General features: G+C 47.8%; 1 protein-coding gene across 1 annotated transcript; it reads left to right on the forward strand.

Moving 5' to 3' along the window:
- Positions 1-517: 517 nt before the first annotated feature.
- MAP6D1 (MAP6 domain containing 1) lies at positions 518-16379 on the forward strand. Its single transcript, XM_059854958.1, has 3 exons — positions 518-1054; positions 11531-11648; positions 14217-16379. Exons 1-3 carry the CDS (start codon positions 552-554, stop codon positions 14292-14294), a joined length of 699 nt encoding a protein of 232 aa, XP_059710941.1. The 5' UTR covers positions 518-551; the 3' UTR covers positions 14295-16379.
- The last annotated feature ends 422 nt before the right edge of the window (positions 16380-16801 follow it).

The raw sequence follows: 16801 nt of genomic DNA on the forward strand, positions 1-16801 counted from the left end.
GGAAACCAACATCGCAATGATGCTGTTTCTCACCGACATGACTTATTTTATAAGCGCCAGATTTTGCATACAAACGCTTTCTCTAATCATAAATGTTTACGGCTGCCTCGAAGGTACAATTGAGCAGTACCACCCAGCTAGCGCGGAGCAGCGTTCCTCGCCTGGCCGGTGCCGTCACTGGACGCGCTACGGCTCTCCCGGGCACAGAGCGGCTCCTAAAGCACCGACAGATACCGGGACCCAAAGAAACACGGGCAGAGCCAGTCCCCCCACCGGGAGGCCGACGGGGGACGCAGCCCGGCGAGGTCCGGTCCCGGCCGCGCTCCCCACGCTCTGCACAGCCGCCAGCCCCCGCAGCTGCACGGGGCTCCCGCCGGCAGCCGGGTCACGTGTGCGGGCCGTAATCCCGGCGAGGGGGTGTCGTTACCGGGGAAGGGGGCGGCGGGAGGAGGGGCTGCCGCCGATGAGGGCTGAAGCCGGGAGCGCGGCCGGCTGCGGGCGCCGGAGCCGCGGGCGCCGCTGCGGGCGAGGCGGGGGCTGCGGCCGCGGCCATGGCCTGGCCCTGCATCAGCCGGGTGTGCTGCTTGGCCCGCTTCTGGAGCCAGCTGGACAAGTCCGACCTCTCTGTACCGCTCACCATCCACAACTACTCGGACATCGAGGAGCAGGAGGACGGGCCGCCCCAGCGCGGCGGGCCCCCTCCGCGGGGCAGCGCTCGTCCGCCCGCCCCGGTGCGCCGCCCTCGGGACCCCGCCGCCGGGAAGCCGAGCGGCCGCAGGAAGAGCCGGGCGGCCGCCGCCGAAGAGCCCTTCGCAGCGGAGACCCAGTACCAGCGGGACTTCAGAGCGTGGCCCCTCCCGAGGAGGGACGACTTCCCCTGGGTCAGCGCCAGTAGCGGCGGCGGCGGCGGCGGGAGGGACGGGGCCGCCCCCCAGCCCGCCCCGGGACGCGCCGCCTGCGCCCTGCCCGGCGGCGGCGGGAGATCCGCGGTCGACGGCCCCGAGCAGCTCCGGCCGCGCTCGCAGGTGGACGGCGGCCACACCACCTCCTACAGGTAACCGGGCCCGGCCAGTCGCCCGCTCCGCCCCGAGCCGGGGTTGCTCGTGCCGCGGGCGGGGGACGCTCCTCCGCAGCGCGGGGCGGGGATGCCGGCGGGCGGCCGCGGCGCGGGGGAGCCGCCACCGAGGGGAGGGGTACGGGGGCTGCCGGCTCGCCGGCGGGTTTAGCCTCTCGCCGAAGCCGCCTTTGCTTTTAGAAATGCAATCCTTAAAAGCGTCTCTTATGCCCCGGGCGGGTGCCTGGCCCCGGCGGCCCCTGTGCGTGCCGGGGCAGCGGAGCCGGCCTCAGTGCGCGCCGCTGCCCGCCCCGCGCTCAGGGAGAGGAGAGAGCAAGCCGGAGTGGGATCCATGATGCCATCCCTGGCGCAGCAGCGCTTTACCCACCCGCTGTCGGGAGACTCGGCGCCTCCGACAGCCAGAGCTACCCGAGTCCCGTCCGTGCCCAAGAGCCGCATCCCTTAGTTCCATCATCGTTTTCCCTTTAAAACTCCTGGAATGCGACATTCAAGGCGAGCCAAATTACAGCCTTAAAAGATTAGTCAGACAAGAAGGCATTTTGCAGGATATAGCCCCCATGTCATCTAATAGGCAATGGAAAAAAATGTCATAAACCAGTTGTCTCAGAGCCTTTAAAAATTAAGTGATTTATCTTATTGATGTCTTCCTTTCCCTCTAAACACTATGAAAGATTACAAATGCTTATTTTTGGGAACAAGCAGTCAGGTGGAATGCACCTAAACCCAACTTCTGTTCTTATTGACATCCTCCATGGAAGGAGAGGGATTTCAGCTCCTACAGTGCTGCTGTTGAATATTGTATCAGTTTCATGTTGTTACCACATGCTCCCTTGTAATGATGTTTGGCAGGTTTTAATATGCCTATGAGGTATACTAATAGAGTAATTATTTTTATTCTAACTGATTCACAAGTATTTAGGCACTTATTGCATATTATTATCTACCTAGGAGAAATTTCTCTTCATCACTACAATTCATTAGATTATTTATCACAGTGCTTTTAAGACAAACTGGGTGCCTCAGGGAGGATTACCAGCCTGCACAGCAGCATTGCTTATCCCACTCCTCCTGCACAGGCAGCTATGTGCAGTTAACATGCAGACTCTGAAGGGATAACTGCAGTGCTTGAATTTATGTGCTGTTTTCTCCTTTGCCACATCTCACAGGACAATCACAGAGTAATTATTGGTTTTGAGGTAAAGCATTTTAAATTTCAAACCAGCAGGGAATTACTTCAGAGAAACCTGTGTAGAAGAAGACTAGCAAGATTCATCTTTCAGAAACACATCCATCTCCACCTCGTTGTTGAAGCCTCCCCTGCCTTTTTCAGCCTGACTTGAGGGGAATGCACAGCCTGCATTGGAGCCACAGCTTTCCTGTCGCTGGTCAAGTGCTCAGAGTCACTTCTCTCACCTTCCTTCCCTCTGACTTGTCTGTTCTTACACAAGGCTCTGAACTGCTGTCATCAAAGAACAAGAAGTTCACAGATCACAGGACAAAGTACAGGTTGGGGCAACATACCAACATGCAAACCAAAACAAATTTTTTTACAAAAAGTAAGTCTTCAAGGTAGTTGAGTAACAACTCACAGGAGCAGTTAGTGGCAAGGATGGAGGCACAAGCCAGGGCAGCCATACCAGAAGAAAGCTCCCATATAAAACCTTTAAGCTTCCTGAAGGCACAGTAAACAACTGATGCAGACAGAGCTATGTAAGTCCAACCACTTTTGCCTTATTCCAGCAATTCCCATAGTTCTTTAGATTGTCACCTGGTACAACATCACATTTAAGTCACTGCACCACTGAGCATGCAGGTTTCACAACAAGCAGCAGGAGAAAAGTTCACAATAGCTTCACAGGCTCCAAGAATATATTTTCATTTAGTTGTTGTTTTTTTTTTTTTTAAGACTGAGCATGTACTTGGCAGAGTTTCATTCATTAGTTGTGCTTGGGGTACTGTGTATTTGGTAGCTTCAGTGATGGCACTCCTGCAGTCTGAAGCAGGGAAGGGCTGATCACAGCACACCCACCTTTGATAAATTGAGCACTCACAACCCACAAGGACATTTCCATGAAAACCACTACAGTTCACTCCTCTCCTCTTACCTTATTTTCCAGAGGCAGCACTGCAGTCTGCAAACATTTGCCCAATATTCAGGTAGTAGCTGACCAACACCATTAAGGATTGATATTCTTCATCTTCCTCTGTATCAAAGTCCATAAACACCCTCCTTGTTTATTAAATTGTCCCTTGGTCATGCACAGCCCCACTGTGCTCTGGCAACAGGGACCTTCAAGTCTTCTTGTAGACTCTACTCCCCCAGAAGTGCAAGGGTAGCAGGGAAGGCAGATCACCTGTGGTAGAGGCAGAGCAAGGGGGTTTTTCTTACTAAGGCCATTGTGTCCTGAGGAGGAGGTTGGTGAACCCCATGATGTCTTTGGGGCAGTTGGAAAAAGGGAGAATGTCCTTCAGAGACATGCAGGCAGGGACCACTGCAGCAGATGGCAGAGAGAAGCAAAGGTATGAGAACACATGTTTTTTGTAAGACAGTCTCACTGCCTTGCTAGGGAGAACATTAGGGAGATTCCCTCTTTCTTTTCTGCTTACAGGAGTGTCAGCCCAGTGAGGAGGTGGGGCAGCCCTGAGGACTGGCTTGTCTGCATGGGGAGCTGTGTCCACTCTCCCAAGAAATGGGTCACTTGAGTCCTTTGTGCTCCAGGTGCTTCAGCAGGTTCTGTGCACAGCTGGGTCAGGCATGCACTGTGAGACTCTTCCTGGAGGATTGGCTCCTGCAGTGGGGGCACTGCTGGTCAGTAGCCTCCACCTGTACTTTGTGACTGTGCCAGGTCTCAGCAGCTGCCTGGGCTTGCTTAGTGTGAAAGACAAATCAAGTCTGTCTTCAACAAGACAATGCAGAAGAGTTGGCATTGATACCTGGTCCACTCCATGCTTTTTATAGCAATAGTGGCTTTCTTGCTTCACCCTGTAAGGTGTTGGGATTTCTTTAGGTTTTGTACTTTGGGTTTTTTTAATTCAGGAATTTTGACTGGCAGCCTATTGTGTTTGTTTCTGTGAAGCACCCAAGTGTAGTGTTGAGTCCCCTGTAACATTCAGCACCATTTGATGTGCTTTTGTGTATCAGTGCAATGCTTCTGTGAGACTTCATTCTGCATTCTGCTAAGCTCAGAAGGAAACACAGCTGCACCCAAATCTGTCTGTACATAGTGAAGCTGGTCAGCATGACCTGGCATTTCCCAGAACAAAATAAACCCCTGAGATCAGTTATTGAGACTGGAGGAATCTGTCTATGGCCAGAGTAAAGATGAAGGTGGAGGGGGTATTGGAGCAAACCTGTACTCCTGAGGAAGTCAGGAAGGGAAGCAGGGAAGGGCTCATCACAGCACACCCACCTTTGGTAAGCTGAGCACTCACAACCCACAAGGACATTTCCATGAAAACCACTACAGTTCACTCCTCTCCTCTTACCTTATCTTCCAGAGGCAGCACTGCAGTCTGCAAACATTTGTCCAATATTCAGGTAGTAGCTGATTTTTTGTATTTTGAAATAATAACTGAATAAAAGGTGGAAGGACAGCACAACTGCCTGCCCTACAAACTGCCTTACGACATCCCTGCCCTATAGCTCTGTGTCCCTAGATCTTTGGGCAGCTTCTCTCTCCCTCCAGTCCCTGAATTTTGGCTGGATTTTTGCAGGGTCTAAATTAAGTCAAACCCAATGGGGCTGCATTGTGGGAGCTCAGGCACACAGGTTAAGGCAAATCAATACAAGCTGCACTTGAAAGCCTAAAATGGGATGTGCTCCAACTGTGAAAAGATCCCGGGGACTGCTGCAGAGGGTTGCAGTAGATTACACCTTACTGATGCTGGAGGAGGCAGAAGAAAGTGCTGAGTGGCCTCTCTGCACCTTCCCAAGGGTTTGTCCTTTGGCATCACAGAAGTGACTTCTCCCTTCAGCAGTAAATTGCAGGTGCTGTGTACTTTTGGCTTTGCACACAATTAATTGTAGTACTAGGTCTTGATTGCATTTAGCAGACAGTCTAGAAATAGAGAAGTGCTTTACTTAGCTCCCTTAACAGAGAATGAGAGAAGCTGGTGCTGTCAGCAGGTGTCCCCACCTGGCTCTTCTCTGGATGTCATCTTCTTACCTAGTTAGAAGGCACAGCCTCTCTGTAAGGGCCAGTACTGCTGGGAGGAGAACCCTGTTCAAGGCTCAGCTACACTATAAATCACTACAGACATCAGTTTTTCTCTTCAGTAACCTGCCAGCTTTTGGAAAACCCTTCAGGTGTGTAAGTGAAAATGTTGCACCAGAGCTGTAAGAAGTTGTTTTACCTGTTTTTCCCCCCACACATCATCTTTCTTTACTTGTGTTGGCACTTGGGGAGCTGGGAGATGACTGCAAATTTCTGCACACGCATACAATGCAGGCCCTGAGCAGAGCCCAGTCTCTGCAGTTGGCGTTTCCATGACAGGTATTTTGAGCAGGTGTGAGAGTTGAGCACCTCACTTGTTTGCACTTGGGAAGCACAGCAGTGAATAACACCAAACTGGGACCTTGACATCAGGAGGGTTTCCTGCTCACCCAGAGAGAGCCATGTTGTTCTGATGAAAAGAAACCTCATAAAGAGCTGGAATAATTAAGAGGAAAGGTGTCTGTTGTGCCATTGCTCATAATTTTTGGGGATAGCAAGTGGAAGATACTCAGCAAACTGAATTCCCACCTTCTTGTACAAATACTCGGCACATGCCATTCCATGACCATGAAGCAGACATCCCTGCCCAGGTGGGATACCACAGAGTGAAGGCTTTGCCCCATAACTACGGATGCACTCATAGTGCGTTACTTGGCTACCTGAACATTCCTCTGCCTTCAAATAGTGCTTGTGTAGAAAAGCAAAGTGAACTGTGGTGACTCCTTCACTTTGAAAAGCATCTTCTTATTTTGCTGTGTAGAAAACAGCAAAAATACCTGAGCTTGTGTTCAGCAATGTATGGTGTATGGGATCAGGGTATGCACCTGAGCCTGCAGGGTTAATAGTACTGTGTATGAGGAGCTCCATCCTTGATCCAGCAAGATCTTTAAAGGCATGCTTATCCTTAATAATAGCAGTAAATCTTTTATAATCAAGGCTTACAGTTATCTTTACATTCTTAAGTATCTCGCTGCTTGGGGAAATTAATACTCAAGCCCCTGATTTTTATGCTGTTTAAGAAGTAAGCTTGCTTGGTGCAGACATTGGGATGGATCCAGAGAGTGCCACTGTGCAGTGCATAGCCTGGCTGGGGCAGAGAGGGCTTGGAGGATCACAGAGGTATGTGAGGAGAGACACAGTGGGGCTGGGAATAGAGAGGGTGCCTGTTGTGCAAACTATGCTGTAGAACTGAAATGTGGGATTCAAAGACGTTCCTTAAAGTAGGAGGAATTTCCTCCACTTAAGGTCCCTTTGGATTTATGTTTGAGTGAAATAATGAAAAATGGGTGAGTGGCAGAAGTCAGGACCCTCAGACCTACCCACCCACCCCCAGTCACATAGTTCTGATAAAAGAGAAGCGCCTGCCTGTCCTGTCACACCAGTGTAAGTGCTCCTTCCTTGGGCATCTGCCTGTGAGCAAAGCAACTCCCTAAAACTCACCCTGAGGTAACAGTTTGAGTCTTAGGGTTTTTGTCTTGTACTTTCATTCAAGTCTTTTGCTGTTGCTTCCTTCTTGTGACTTATGGCAGCTCCAGGTACTGCCTGACCTTACTGGAGGTGAGAGTTGAGACAGGAAATATCTAAGTGGCTTATGCTTTCCTCCTCTGTAATTCCTGTGTGCTGGTCTGTCTTTTTGCTATGTCTTTTCTCTACCCCTCTGTTTTCCCCCCTCCTTCAGCCTTTCCCCCGCTTCTGTCCTCATGCTGGGCTCTTTAGCTGGATAGGAGGATGGGCACAATCTGCCTCTGTGTCTGAGGGCTGGAAGGGCACCCCACCAGTGTCTGACACAGCTCAGAGGAGAAGCAGTTCAATGGCTCCATTATCCAGGAGGGCTCCTGACTTTGTCATGCAGAGCTCTCACTGTGACCAGGACTTGTAACATCTGCAATCCTCCATTTGCCAGCAGACATCATAGCACCCTCCCTGACCTGTGGAGGTCTTTGCCTACACTTAGCCTGTCCCTTGGGAGAGCACTGCTGGCCACCCAGCTCTGCCTGGGCAGACCAGATGAATAGCCCTGACAGTAGTTTGTGAAGGGCTGTGTTGCAAACAGGGAGACATTTCACACCCTACACCTTTGGCCAAAACCTCTCCCACACCAGTCTGACTTCCCCAGAGGACATCTAGAGTATTTGTACTTTCAAAAGAAAATAACAGACACCCCAAGCTGTGTACACAAGTTTCCTTCTAAAAGGAAATTTGGAAGAATGTTCATGATGCTGTTTAATTGTCACTGGTGTGCGGGGTATGAGAAGGAAGAGGGGAGAAGAATGAACACAGACTAGGTCAGGCAGCATAGCTCTGAGTTATGGTCAGCTATACAGAATGAGCCTTTTTCTCCAGCTCTTTAATAAGAAATGTTCTGCAGTGGCTCAGGACCACCACTGATAATTAATCATGGGAAGCAAACTGTGACATAAAGATGAGGTACTAAAATGACAACTGTTCTGGCATTGGTGCTTCATGACTATCAATGCTGAAGATAAATCTGTATGGAAACAGCACCTCAGCACTGCAAACAGCACTCTTGGGATTCCCACTGTCTGCCTCCCTATGCCTAACAGAAGTGCCCTCCACCTTGGAGAAATTAAAAAGCTTTCTAGGCTAGATTTTCACTAGGTCAGTGAAATAAAAAGGATTTTGCAGACAGCTTTCTCTGCAAAGCAGAAAACATTAGTAGAGCACACAAAATGGGGAAAGAGCTGGAGGCAGCACATAGGCTGGTCATTGTGTAGCTCACAGCATCCAGCAGCTCAAGCTGCAGCAGCAGCAGACTCTGTGGTTGGAAAGAACAGAAGTACCAATCCCAAATGCATCATTCTCAAATCATGCCCTGAAGTCTGCAAGGCCATGCTGATGAATGATGGTGGGGCCAACTCTCCTGCCTGGCCCCCTGTCTCAGCTGTCTGACAGCCTGGTACAGGCAGTCCTGCTCACCCAGGGCGGGGAGGTGGCACATAAACAGCAGCTCAGTGAAACAGCTCTCATCAATGCTAGGCTTCATCACAACACCCTGGTAATTACCAGTCCAGTGCTGGTTTTTGTTTGTTTCTAGCCTATACATTATTTGTACTCCCACTTGCTCCATCTCTCACCACCACAGGGGTTAAACTGTCCCAGCAGGCCACAAACCTCCCTCTCCACACTGCACTGATTCAGACCTTCCCCTGCAGACACATCCCCACATGTTATGAAAGAAATGCCTTTTCTTGAGCTCTATTAACAGATTTTGAGAAAGAGCAAAGAAACAATTGAAAAAGCAGTGATTTATATGATCAAAGAACTGAGGCAACCCACTTGCAAAAAGCTGCTTCTTAATTATTCCTAGAGTGAGTTAGAGGTAAAGAAACATCAGTACATAAAAACCAGCCCTTCCCTTTTGATCACTACTGTTTTAAAACCTGTGTGCTACTCAGGAGGTCTTTCTCTTTCACAAACCCAATGTTTAGTACTTCAGGTACCACCAGGTCATTTCTATTTATGGAGATCAAAATTCTCACCTCTAGGTTGCAAGAGTGGAGGACAAAACAGAACCTCAAGAGAGCCTGGTCTCTGAGTTCTGGGCCTGGAGGCTACTTTTCCTCCACTGCAGGTCCTTGCAGTCCTAAAGTAACCTGACAACTGCTGCTGTCTAGGCACAAGGGGAGGAGGAGAGGCTTGCAGTGGGAAGGATGAAGATCACTATCTCCAGCAGCAACAGTCAGTCTTACATATTTATGCCCAGCAGCAGCTGGATGTCACACTACACAGGGTACAAAGGGGAAGACAGTCACTAATCTTGTCACTTGACATCTTAAACTAAGTAACATTAAAAACAGGTCATTCCTCTTCCCCAGGCTTTGATCAGATTGACTCCACTGATGACTCCAAGACTGATTTGTAGTCAAGTCACCAGACTGATATTTGGGCTTGTGTTCTTTGTGACTTGTGGCTATGCAGCTGGGGATGGGAACACGTGTCCTGCAAGCTTAGAAGCAAGAGCAGATTTAGTTAGCTGCACTTTCTTGACCAAAGATTATAATATTCCTTTCTTGTGTTAAGTACCTCAGCTCCCAAAAGGAGTCAAGCTAAGTTGTCTCTGTTTAGCTCTGCCCTTTACTTTTGGCTCAGAGTTCTGGGCTTCCCCAGAGCAAAATCCCAGGTCCAAACCAGAAATGCTGCTGTGGTGTGGGCCATGACTGTATCTGCCCTTATGTTTCTGATTCTGTGGGGAGCATTTACTCAGTGGATGTAGGTGCCTCCAAAATAGTTTTGACTATCCAGGCTGAGAGGAGAATGGTTTGACTTCCAGCCAAAACGAGGGTCTTGTGATCCAAAAGGACTGTGCTTGGGGGCCTGCCAAATCAGCAAATGATCTGCTATAAAGCATCGAGACAGAGTTGGCTGCACAGGCAGGCAGCACAGTCATTCATTGAAAGCTGGAGACACACTCCACTGCAGCCGGGAGACCAGTCAGCACAAGGATGAATGGTTAGGAATCAATGCCACCAGCATTCTTGAGGAAATTGGGCTTTATGTGGAGCAGCAGGTTCCAGTTCCTAGAAACTGTGGGGATGTAACTGATGGTTTTGTACCATTTTGCTGGTGTTTTGGCCAATAGCCGTGTCCTCTCTCTGGCTGTGCAGCAGGACAGAGGTCAGATTTAACTCTGCTTTCATTCACATCTGGGATTCCCTGCTGAAAGGTTGCCTGCTTGGGACATTGCATGGCCAAAATCACCTTTCTTCCAAAGTGCTGCCTTATCCTGAGGTGTTACAGGAGGGGAGCAGGAATGCCACCACCCAGCACCAGGGATGCTGCGTGGGCCCTCACCTGCTGCCTGAGCAGGCCCAAACAGTGTGGTGCAGAGAAGGCAGAATGTGGCAGCTCAGGACAGCAAGAACAAACTGATTATAAATAAGATTTGCAATGCAACATAGACAGCCCTGACAGTGGCCTGACTTTGCTTTCCAACAGCAGGAAGTTCTTCCATAGGACATTATCCATAATATACTGAAAGGATCAAGTCCAAACTATGCATTCTAAAATAACACTCCACACTTATGCACTTTGAGTTAGAGATTTAAAAGAGGAATTTGCAGCTGTTATAAATATAGCAAATAGCGTGCTTGGGAAAATGAAACTCAGAAAGGCTGTGATCAAAGATAAGCTTGACACATTAAAACAAGCCTCAGTCTTACCCCTTGATCCTGTATATAAGGAGATAGTAAAATGCAGTTATTGAACCATGCCAGGGTATGAAAATAAGATTGTCACATCTCAGTTAGTCACCTCTCCTTTTGCTACAGAAGCTGCCTGAATTCATTGCCAGACACACACAAACAGAGCAGACTTCTGTCTTCCTCTGAGTAGCAAGACAGCTCAGCTGGCTGCTACTGCAGCATCCAGAAAGTCCTGATGGCAAGGGCACTAGTGAGGCACAAGGGCACCCCTGTTTGTGACCAGGGGTGCAGAGAAGCAGAGGGAAAGCTGCAGGAGGGAGCTGGCAGCTGAACTAAGCAGACCCTGCAATGCTGTTCTTTGGTGCTCCCGAAAGGTGCTGCCCCTTTCTCAGTGCAGTCTCTGTGCGTTTCTCAGATGACCCTTGGGTGACTTATTCTTGGAGCAGCAATGCCTTCTCAGACATCCTCATGCAGATTTAAAGCACTTCCCCCATCTGAAGGAAAATCATCAGCGTAAGCATCTGCCAGCTGCGACGGTGTCTCCCTTTGGATGCATTTCAGACTGAGCTGCCACAGCTGTGCAGCACAGCACACACTGGCAAACACTCCTGCTGCTGAGAGATCCACAGCCAAGTATGGGAACATCAGCAGGCTCTTGGCATATGTGAGGGCCACACATCAGACCAAGGTGTTTTAAAATGTAAGTGGCCAACGTGCCAGACAGCGTTTTACCTTCTAAGTGGTCTGTAGGCTAGCATGCAAAAAGTAACCCTGACTTCTTATCCAGGAGGGAAGCATCAATGACCTCCAGGAAAGAGCACATTTTGTAGGAAAAAAAGTTAAGTCAGAGAATCCAGTTAGCCCAGTCTGTGCCCTGTTCCATCTTTCAGTCTGGGCTTTCTGAGATAAACAGGCTGCTAGGCTCAGTTCTTTTATTCTCGGTATGCATCACAGAAGGTCAGCCTTGCAAGCTGATTGCATCCCACCTCGCCTTCTGGCTTTGCAGCCACTCTGAGCAGAAGTACCCTGTGATAATGTTGTCTTTTACAAGTTCTTCTGTCTTGACAATCTCATTTCAGACAAGAGTATCGCCCATGGACTGGAGCAAAACCATCCAAGCCTATAAAGTCAAAGCAAGGTTTCATTATCCCAGAAGACCATTTTGTTCAAGAGACAAGCTACAAGGCAGACTTTAAGGTAATTAGCAGTTTTTAAAAATCCTAAAGTCAATGTGAATAATGCCAAAGTGCACATCAGGAACTCTGCATATTTGATCGCTGTGGTGCATATAGGATAAAGCCACATCCTCGTGGACAACTGTTTTGTCACTGCCCATTAGGTAATGTGGCCATTCCTTGCCTTCAGAAAGGCATGCTAGACAATGTCATACTGTAACTGATCATAATTCAACCAAAGACAAAGATTTTAAACTGGAAGGAAGTTCAAGATTTACGATTCCCAGTTGGATGCCATAGGTACAAGGTGTGTGTCATCACCTCCCTGTATGTAAGGTGCCATTAACACCTCCTGCACTGACTTGCAGCAGTCAGTGGGGACTAGCACTAGGGTTGCAGAGTGAGATTTGGCCTCTGGGCACAGGTGTTTGCCTGGGAATCTTTGCAGATCACTGCCTGAGGAACATCACCTGCCCAGACAGCACAAAATTCCCCCTTGCTGGTGTGGGCAGAAGCTGCCCTCACTATGAATGCCAAGGAGGACATGGCTGTGATGAACACACAAGCTGCACAGCTCTCAGACTTACTTGGGATTTTCCTGTGAGTTTCTATGGGTTTTTTTCTGTGAGTTTCTCTATACCAGCAAAGATAATTTTCTTGTTGTGAAATACAGGTGCTGTTGAAAATCCCACGAGGAAACATACTGTGCTCAGCATTTTCCCTGACAAGGCCCCTCACACTCCCCATCCCCAGAAGAAAGGGAAGTGCACACTGACAAGGCTCTGTTTTAGCTGCTTTTTGCATTAGACCACCAAAGAGAACAGTGCCTCCCAGCCATCCACAGGAATTGTTCACAGGCTGCACTGAATGACTCAGAATGCAGAGCTAGGGCTGGGGCTGAAATTCCCAGCCACAGTGTGCTGTGCCAGTAGAGGTAACAGCAGCTACTCCAGGGCCACATGTGAAAAGTAAATCTTTGCCTTGGAGGAGACAAGGAAGAAGTGTTTAATCAGCAGACAGTCAAGTGCCTCCTCCGCAGAGGATTGCTGGCACACTGCTGCAACAAGGCTCATGATGGGTATAGCCAGCTCTGCTGAAAGTGGGACAGTGACCTCAGGCAAAACAGAATTTGCAAACCTCACCAAAACTTCCTCCTTGCTCTGAATAGTCCGGGCTGTTTACTGAGGTGCAGTGGTAAGGATACACCTTGCATTTAACCCTTTAACCCTGTATTTGACCCTTGTTAATTTAATTTTGCATTCTGACCCTAGGGAGTCAAAATACAGTGTTTTCCATTCTGTCAGATAGGATGCAAAGAAGGGGGTCCTGGATAAATCCCTGAAGGTCCCTATGCCAGTTCTTGAGGAAGGGAAAGCAAAGACTAGAATCCTAGACACAAACACAAGCTACCAAGGCCACTGCTCTCTGAACCATGCAAGCAAAGGTCCCACATCCTGGAGCCCCAGGACACCATCACAGTCTCTCTAACAGACAGCATGGCAAAGGTGTAGTCAGGAATGAAGATGGTGCCAAGAAGCCACCAGTCCAAAGAGAAGTCAGTTCTCCCTAGTTCACACCTGGCCATTAGGATTTTCCCTCTTACCTGAAGCCCCTGGCTTTGCCAGACATGTGGGAATCAGGTTTCTGGTGTGTCCTGACAGCCTCCATGTAGGACTCAGGCTGCTGGTTCTCCCCAGCCACTGAGCTGTGCATATGTTGTTTGTGACATCGCACTTGTTCCTTAGTGTGTCAGATGCATCCCCAGAGGAATGGAAAAATCAGAACAATGAAACAACATCAACCAGAGATCAATAGCTTTCCCTGTACTCTATTTGCCTGTAGTTTTGCACTTCTTTCTCTGCTTGGATGGTGCCATCAGCATACCCAGCAGAGCTTTCAACCCTTTCATGTTTTATGGCCAGATTCACACCGAGTCCTGGGCTGGATGCACATCTACAGCCAGTCCTATATAAAATCCTTTGAGTTTTCAGCATTAGGGATGACAGAAGCATCCAGGTGTCCTTCATGCTTCAGTACAGCTACAGGGGCTACATATTGCATGACATTCTGATTACACAGACATCAGAGAAAGCAACCATTGTTATCTCTGCCTTTCCTCCAGGCATGAGAAGTTTACATCCTTATCCAAGTCCTTGCAGTTTAACAGCCTGGCATGTCCAGTAACCAGTTTGTCTCCTTTGGGGCCTCCAGGTCTGCACCTCTCTTCACAGCAGACATGGACTGCAGCCCCATAGAGCATTACAGTGGAACATTTTGATGGAGCCTGGATGGCATTCTCCAAAATCTGAAGGACCAGACACACACCACTGTAATTCCTCTCACTTCAATCCAGCACCCATCCGGCAGTGAATTTGTTGTGATGCTTGTAGAGTGTTTGCCCCACACCTGCCCTTGAATCACCCTGTACAGTAAGACCAATCTCACTGATGCCCAGCCACAGGCTAACACCTGGGTAATGGTTATAGGGAGAGCAGATAGATCCTCACAACACCCCAGGCCCCTCAAACTCTCTCGACAGCTGTATCCTGTGTCACACTAATGTGCTTTTCTCCCTTCCTCATCCCACTAGATCCCAGAGGTGAAGACCAGGTTCTCTCCCAACCCTTCTGCCGTTTTCCAGGCGCCGTCACGGATCCTCAATGTGTGAACCTGGACCCTCCTCACACCCAGGCAGCTTAAACGTGGAGTTTCTGTTAAGATGTACCACTATGCAATTTTCATGAGGAGTGTTAAGATCAAAGACCTGGTGTTACCAAAAGCAGCTCCAGTGATTAATGATGTGCACACACACTTTCTGTTAACACAACAAACTGCAAAGTGCTTGGTTCAGAACTGCCAGAACACGCTGCAAGGAGTGACCTAGTTTTTCACAGGAGCAGGTTCATTACTATGCCAGCTGGCGTCACATTAGGAGATTGACTTTGGGCAGCAGAGGCAGGCTTGCAGGCAACAGCCCTACTCAGAAATACACAGGGTAGGAGGGAAAACGGTCGCAAGCAGGATGGATAATTAAAACCCTAACCAGTTTTATTTAGCAACACCCTCTAAGTAGGCCACTGAAAGACAGGGAGTAGTCTGGCTGACTTCTGAGTTTCTTGGGGGGTTTTGGGAGTAAGACCTCAAATGGCATCACCAGAAAGCACAGCTTCAAAGGGGCTGATTTGAACTTCCAAAGTTGTTTTAGAAGCTGGAGGAAGCCAGTGTCATTGAACTCTAAAATAAATCTGGCACACGCAGTGTCTTGGGCCTTTAAGGCTCGGAAACTGGATAGTTCCAAAATTGGAGAGCTGATGCAGGAGCAAGACTGAACTCCGGGAGCCAGCCCTGACAGCAGTGCACCAGACTGGTGTGGAGAGGAGTGCATGGATACAGCCAGGCACCCACCAGTACTCTCCAGAGGATCTAAGATACTTACATAACTTGTACAGCTGTTAGGGTGACTGTAAATATTGTACATGGATTTTACCTAAAGCAATTTGTGATCCTTTAATGAAGAGGATATGCTTATACTTTTAATAAATGTTAACTCTTTGCATATGCAAGGTGGAAAATATTGCCTTGAAATTCCAAAATTATCGCCTGTATATTGGTAATGCTAATGCTAGGAACAACCACAAGTGAATGTTACTTAGATATTCTTCTTAAAGAGAAATGTAATGTAGAATGTAAGCCATCTGTCATTTTTAAGATAGGCCGTTTCAAGTGTCATTGTTCTGAAGCTGATTTTTTTAGACTGCTGCACATTTAACTTTTGCTGAGGTACATGTGTTTTAATAAACCATTTTTTTAGCCTTTGTTCATTGAGACTTTACAATTTCTATTTCGATAACTTATGCAACATAATTAGTCTACTGCTTCTTTAATGGATTTACTAATTATTTTGGAAAAATAAATTGAAAAACTTTTACTTTGTGTTTGCAACACATGTGTGTTGTCCAGAACAAGGGAAACTATCCTCAGACTTGAACAGTGATCAGATATTCAGTCATCTGTAATAAAACATGTATTACAGTCGCCTGTAATAAAACTTTTACACAGGAGGATTTTTTCTTAACCTTCTTACTAGCTGAAGTCTAAGGCAAATTTAAAGAACTTCAGGGATTCTGCTAAAACGTATGCATTACTGATAATTCCCATAAGAACAATTTTGAGCTGTTGGCATGTGAATTGTACTTGCAATACATGCAGACAGCATCTTCTCACTGCATTATGTGAGAATTTAATGGTGCCATCCCTGTTCACCATAGTGGGACTGAACACAACCACCAGAATAGGGAGCACCTGCAGTAAGCTGCATTTGGCTGGGACAAGGGATGGCTCATCCCACACTCATCCTTGGAGAAACTGCAGTAATCCCAGTGCTTGCCAAAATAATTTTTCAGGAAATTCATTTTTCAGGAAATTCTTTTGAAGCATTCAAACTGTGCTGAAAGAAGTTTTGCATGTTAGATGTTTCTAAGAATTCAATCTGCTTGTTTAATGTCTTTATAATGTTTTTAACAGTTTTGTTCAAACAATTTAAGTTCATTTCAATCCTGGACTTTATTAAACAGCAAGGAAAAAGAAGTAAAAAGGAAATTGTCTATTATATCTTCTTATTTGACTGCATTTCTTAAAAGAAATGACCCAGGTTTAAACAAATTGGTAATATAATAAGCTTGTATTTTATCAAATGGACTGGATTTAATTTAATAAATTAAAATGTATTTTGGCTATTGGTTCTCTCGCATAATTTTGTTGTTGTTGTTGTAAAATAAAACCCTCAGGTATTCAGCCTTGCAGTACAATTTGTGACTGCCTGACAGCAAGGCACACTAAACACCAAGCAAGGCATCAGGGGATACATTCAGAGTGATCAGCAGTCAGTTCCTTATTCCCGGAACCTTCCCCCAGGCACAGCCCCCAGCAAGGACAGTTTGAAGGCACACTCAGAGCTGTAGCCCAGCTGCATTCCCTATGAAATGCACCGAGGTTTGATACACTTTGATGCAGATGCCACGCTCTGAAAATCCCTTTCTGCAGTACCCACACTGTGCCCTGTTGTTTCACCTCAGTTTCACTCTGCCGTCTCACATAAATCACAGGAAAAGGTGATGGCATTGAATGTTAGAATAGACCACTGCTTCACAGTTATTCCCAAGAACATTTCAGTCA

This window comes from Haemorhous mexicanus, chromosome 10 (assembly GCF_027477595.1).
Source record: "Haemorhous mexicanus isolate bHaeMex1 chromosome 10, bHaeMex1.pri, whole genome shotgun sequence".
Lineage (NCBI taxonomy): Eukaryota > Metazoa > Chordata > Aves > Passeriformes > Fringillidae > Haemorhous > Haemorhous mexicanus.

Excerpts from the sequence above, each read along its gene's own strand:
- MAP6D1 (XM_059854958.1), top strand. The coding sequence starts at position 552 with ATGGCCTGGCCCTGCATCAGCCGGGTGTGCTGCTTGGCCCGCTTCTGG. Across the intron at positions 1,055-11,530 it reads GGCCACACCACCTCCTACAG|ACAAGAGTATCGCCCATGGA; the intron begins GTAACCGGGCCC and ends ATCTCATTTCAG. Across the intron at positions 11,649-14,216 it reads GCTACAAGGCAGACTTTAAG|ATCCCAGAGGTGAAGACCAG; the intron begins GTAATTAGCAGT and ends TCATCCCACTAG.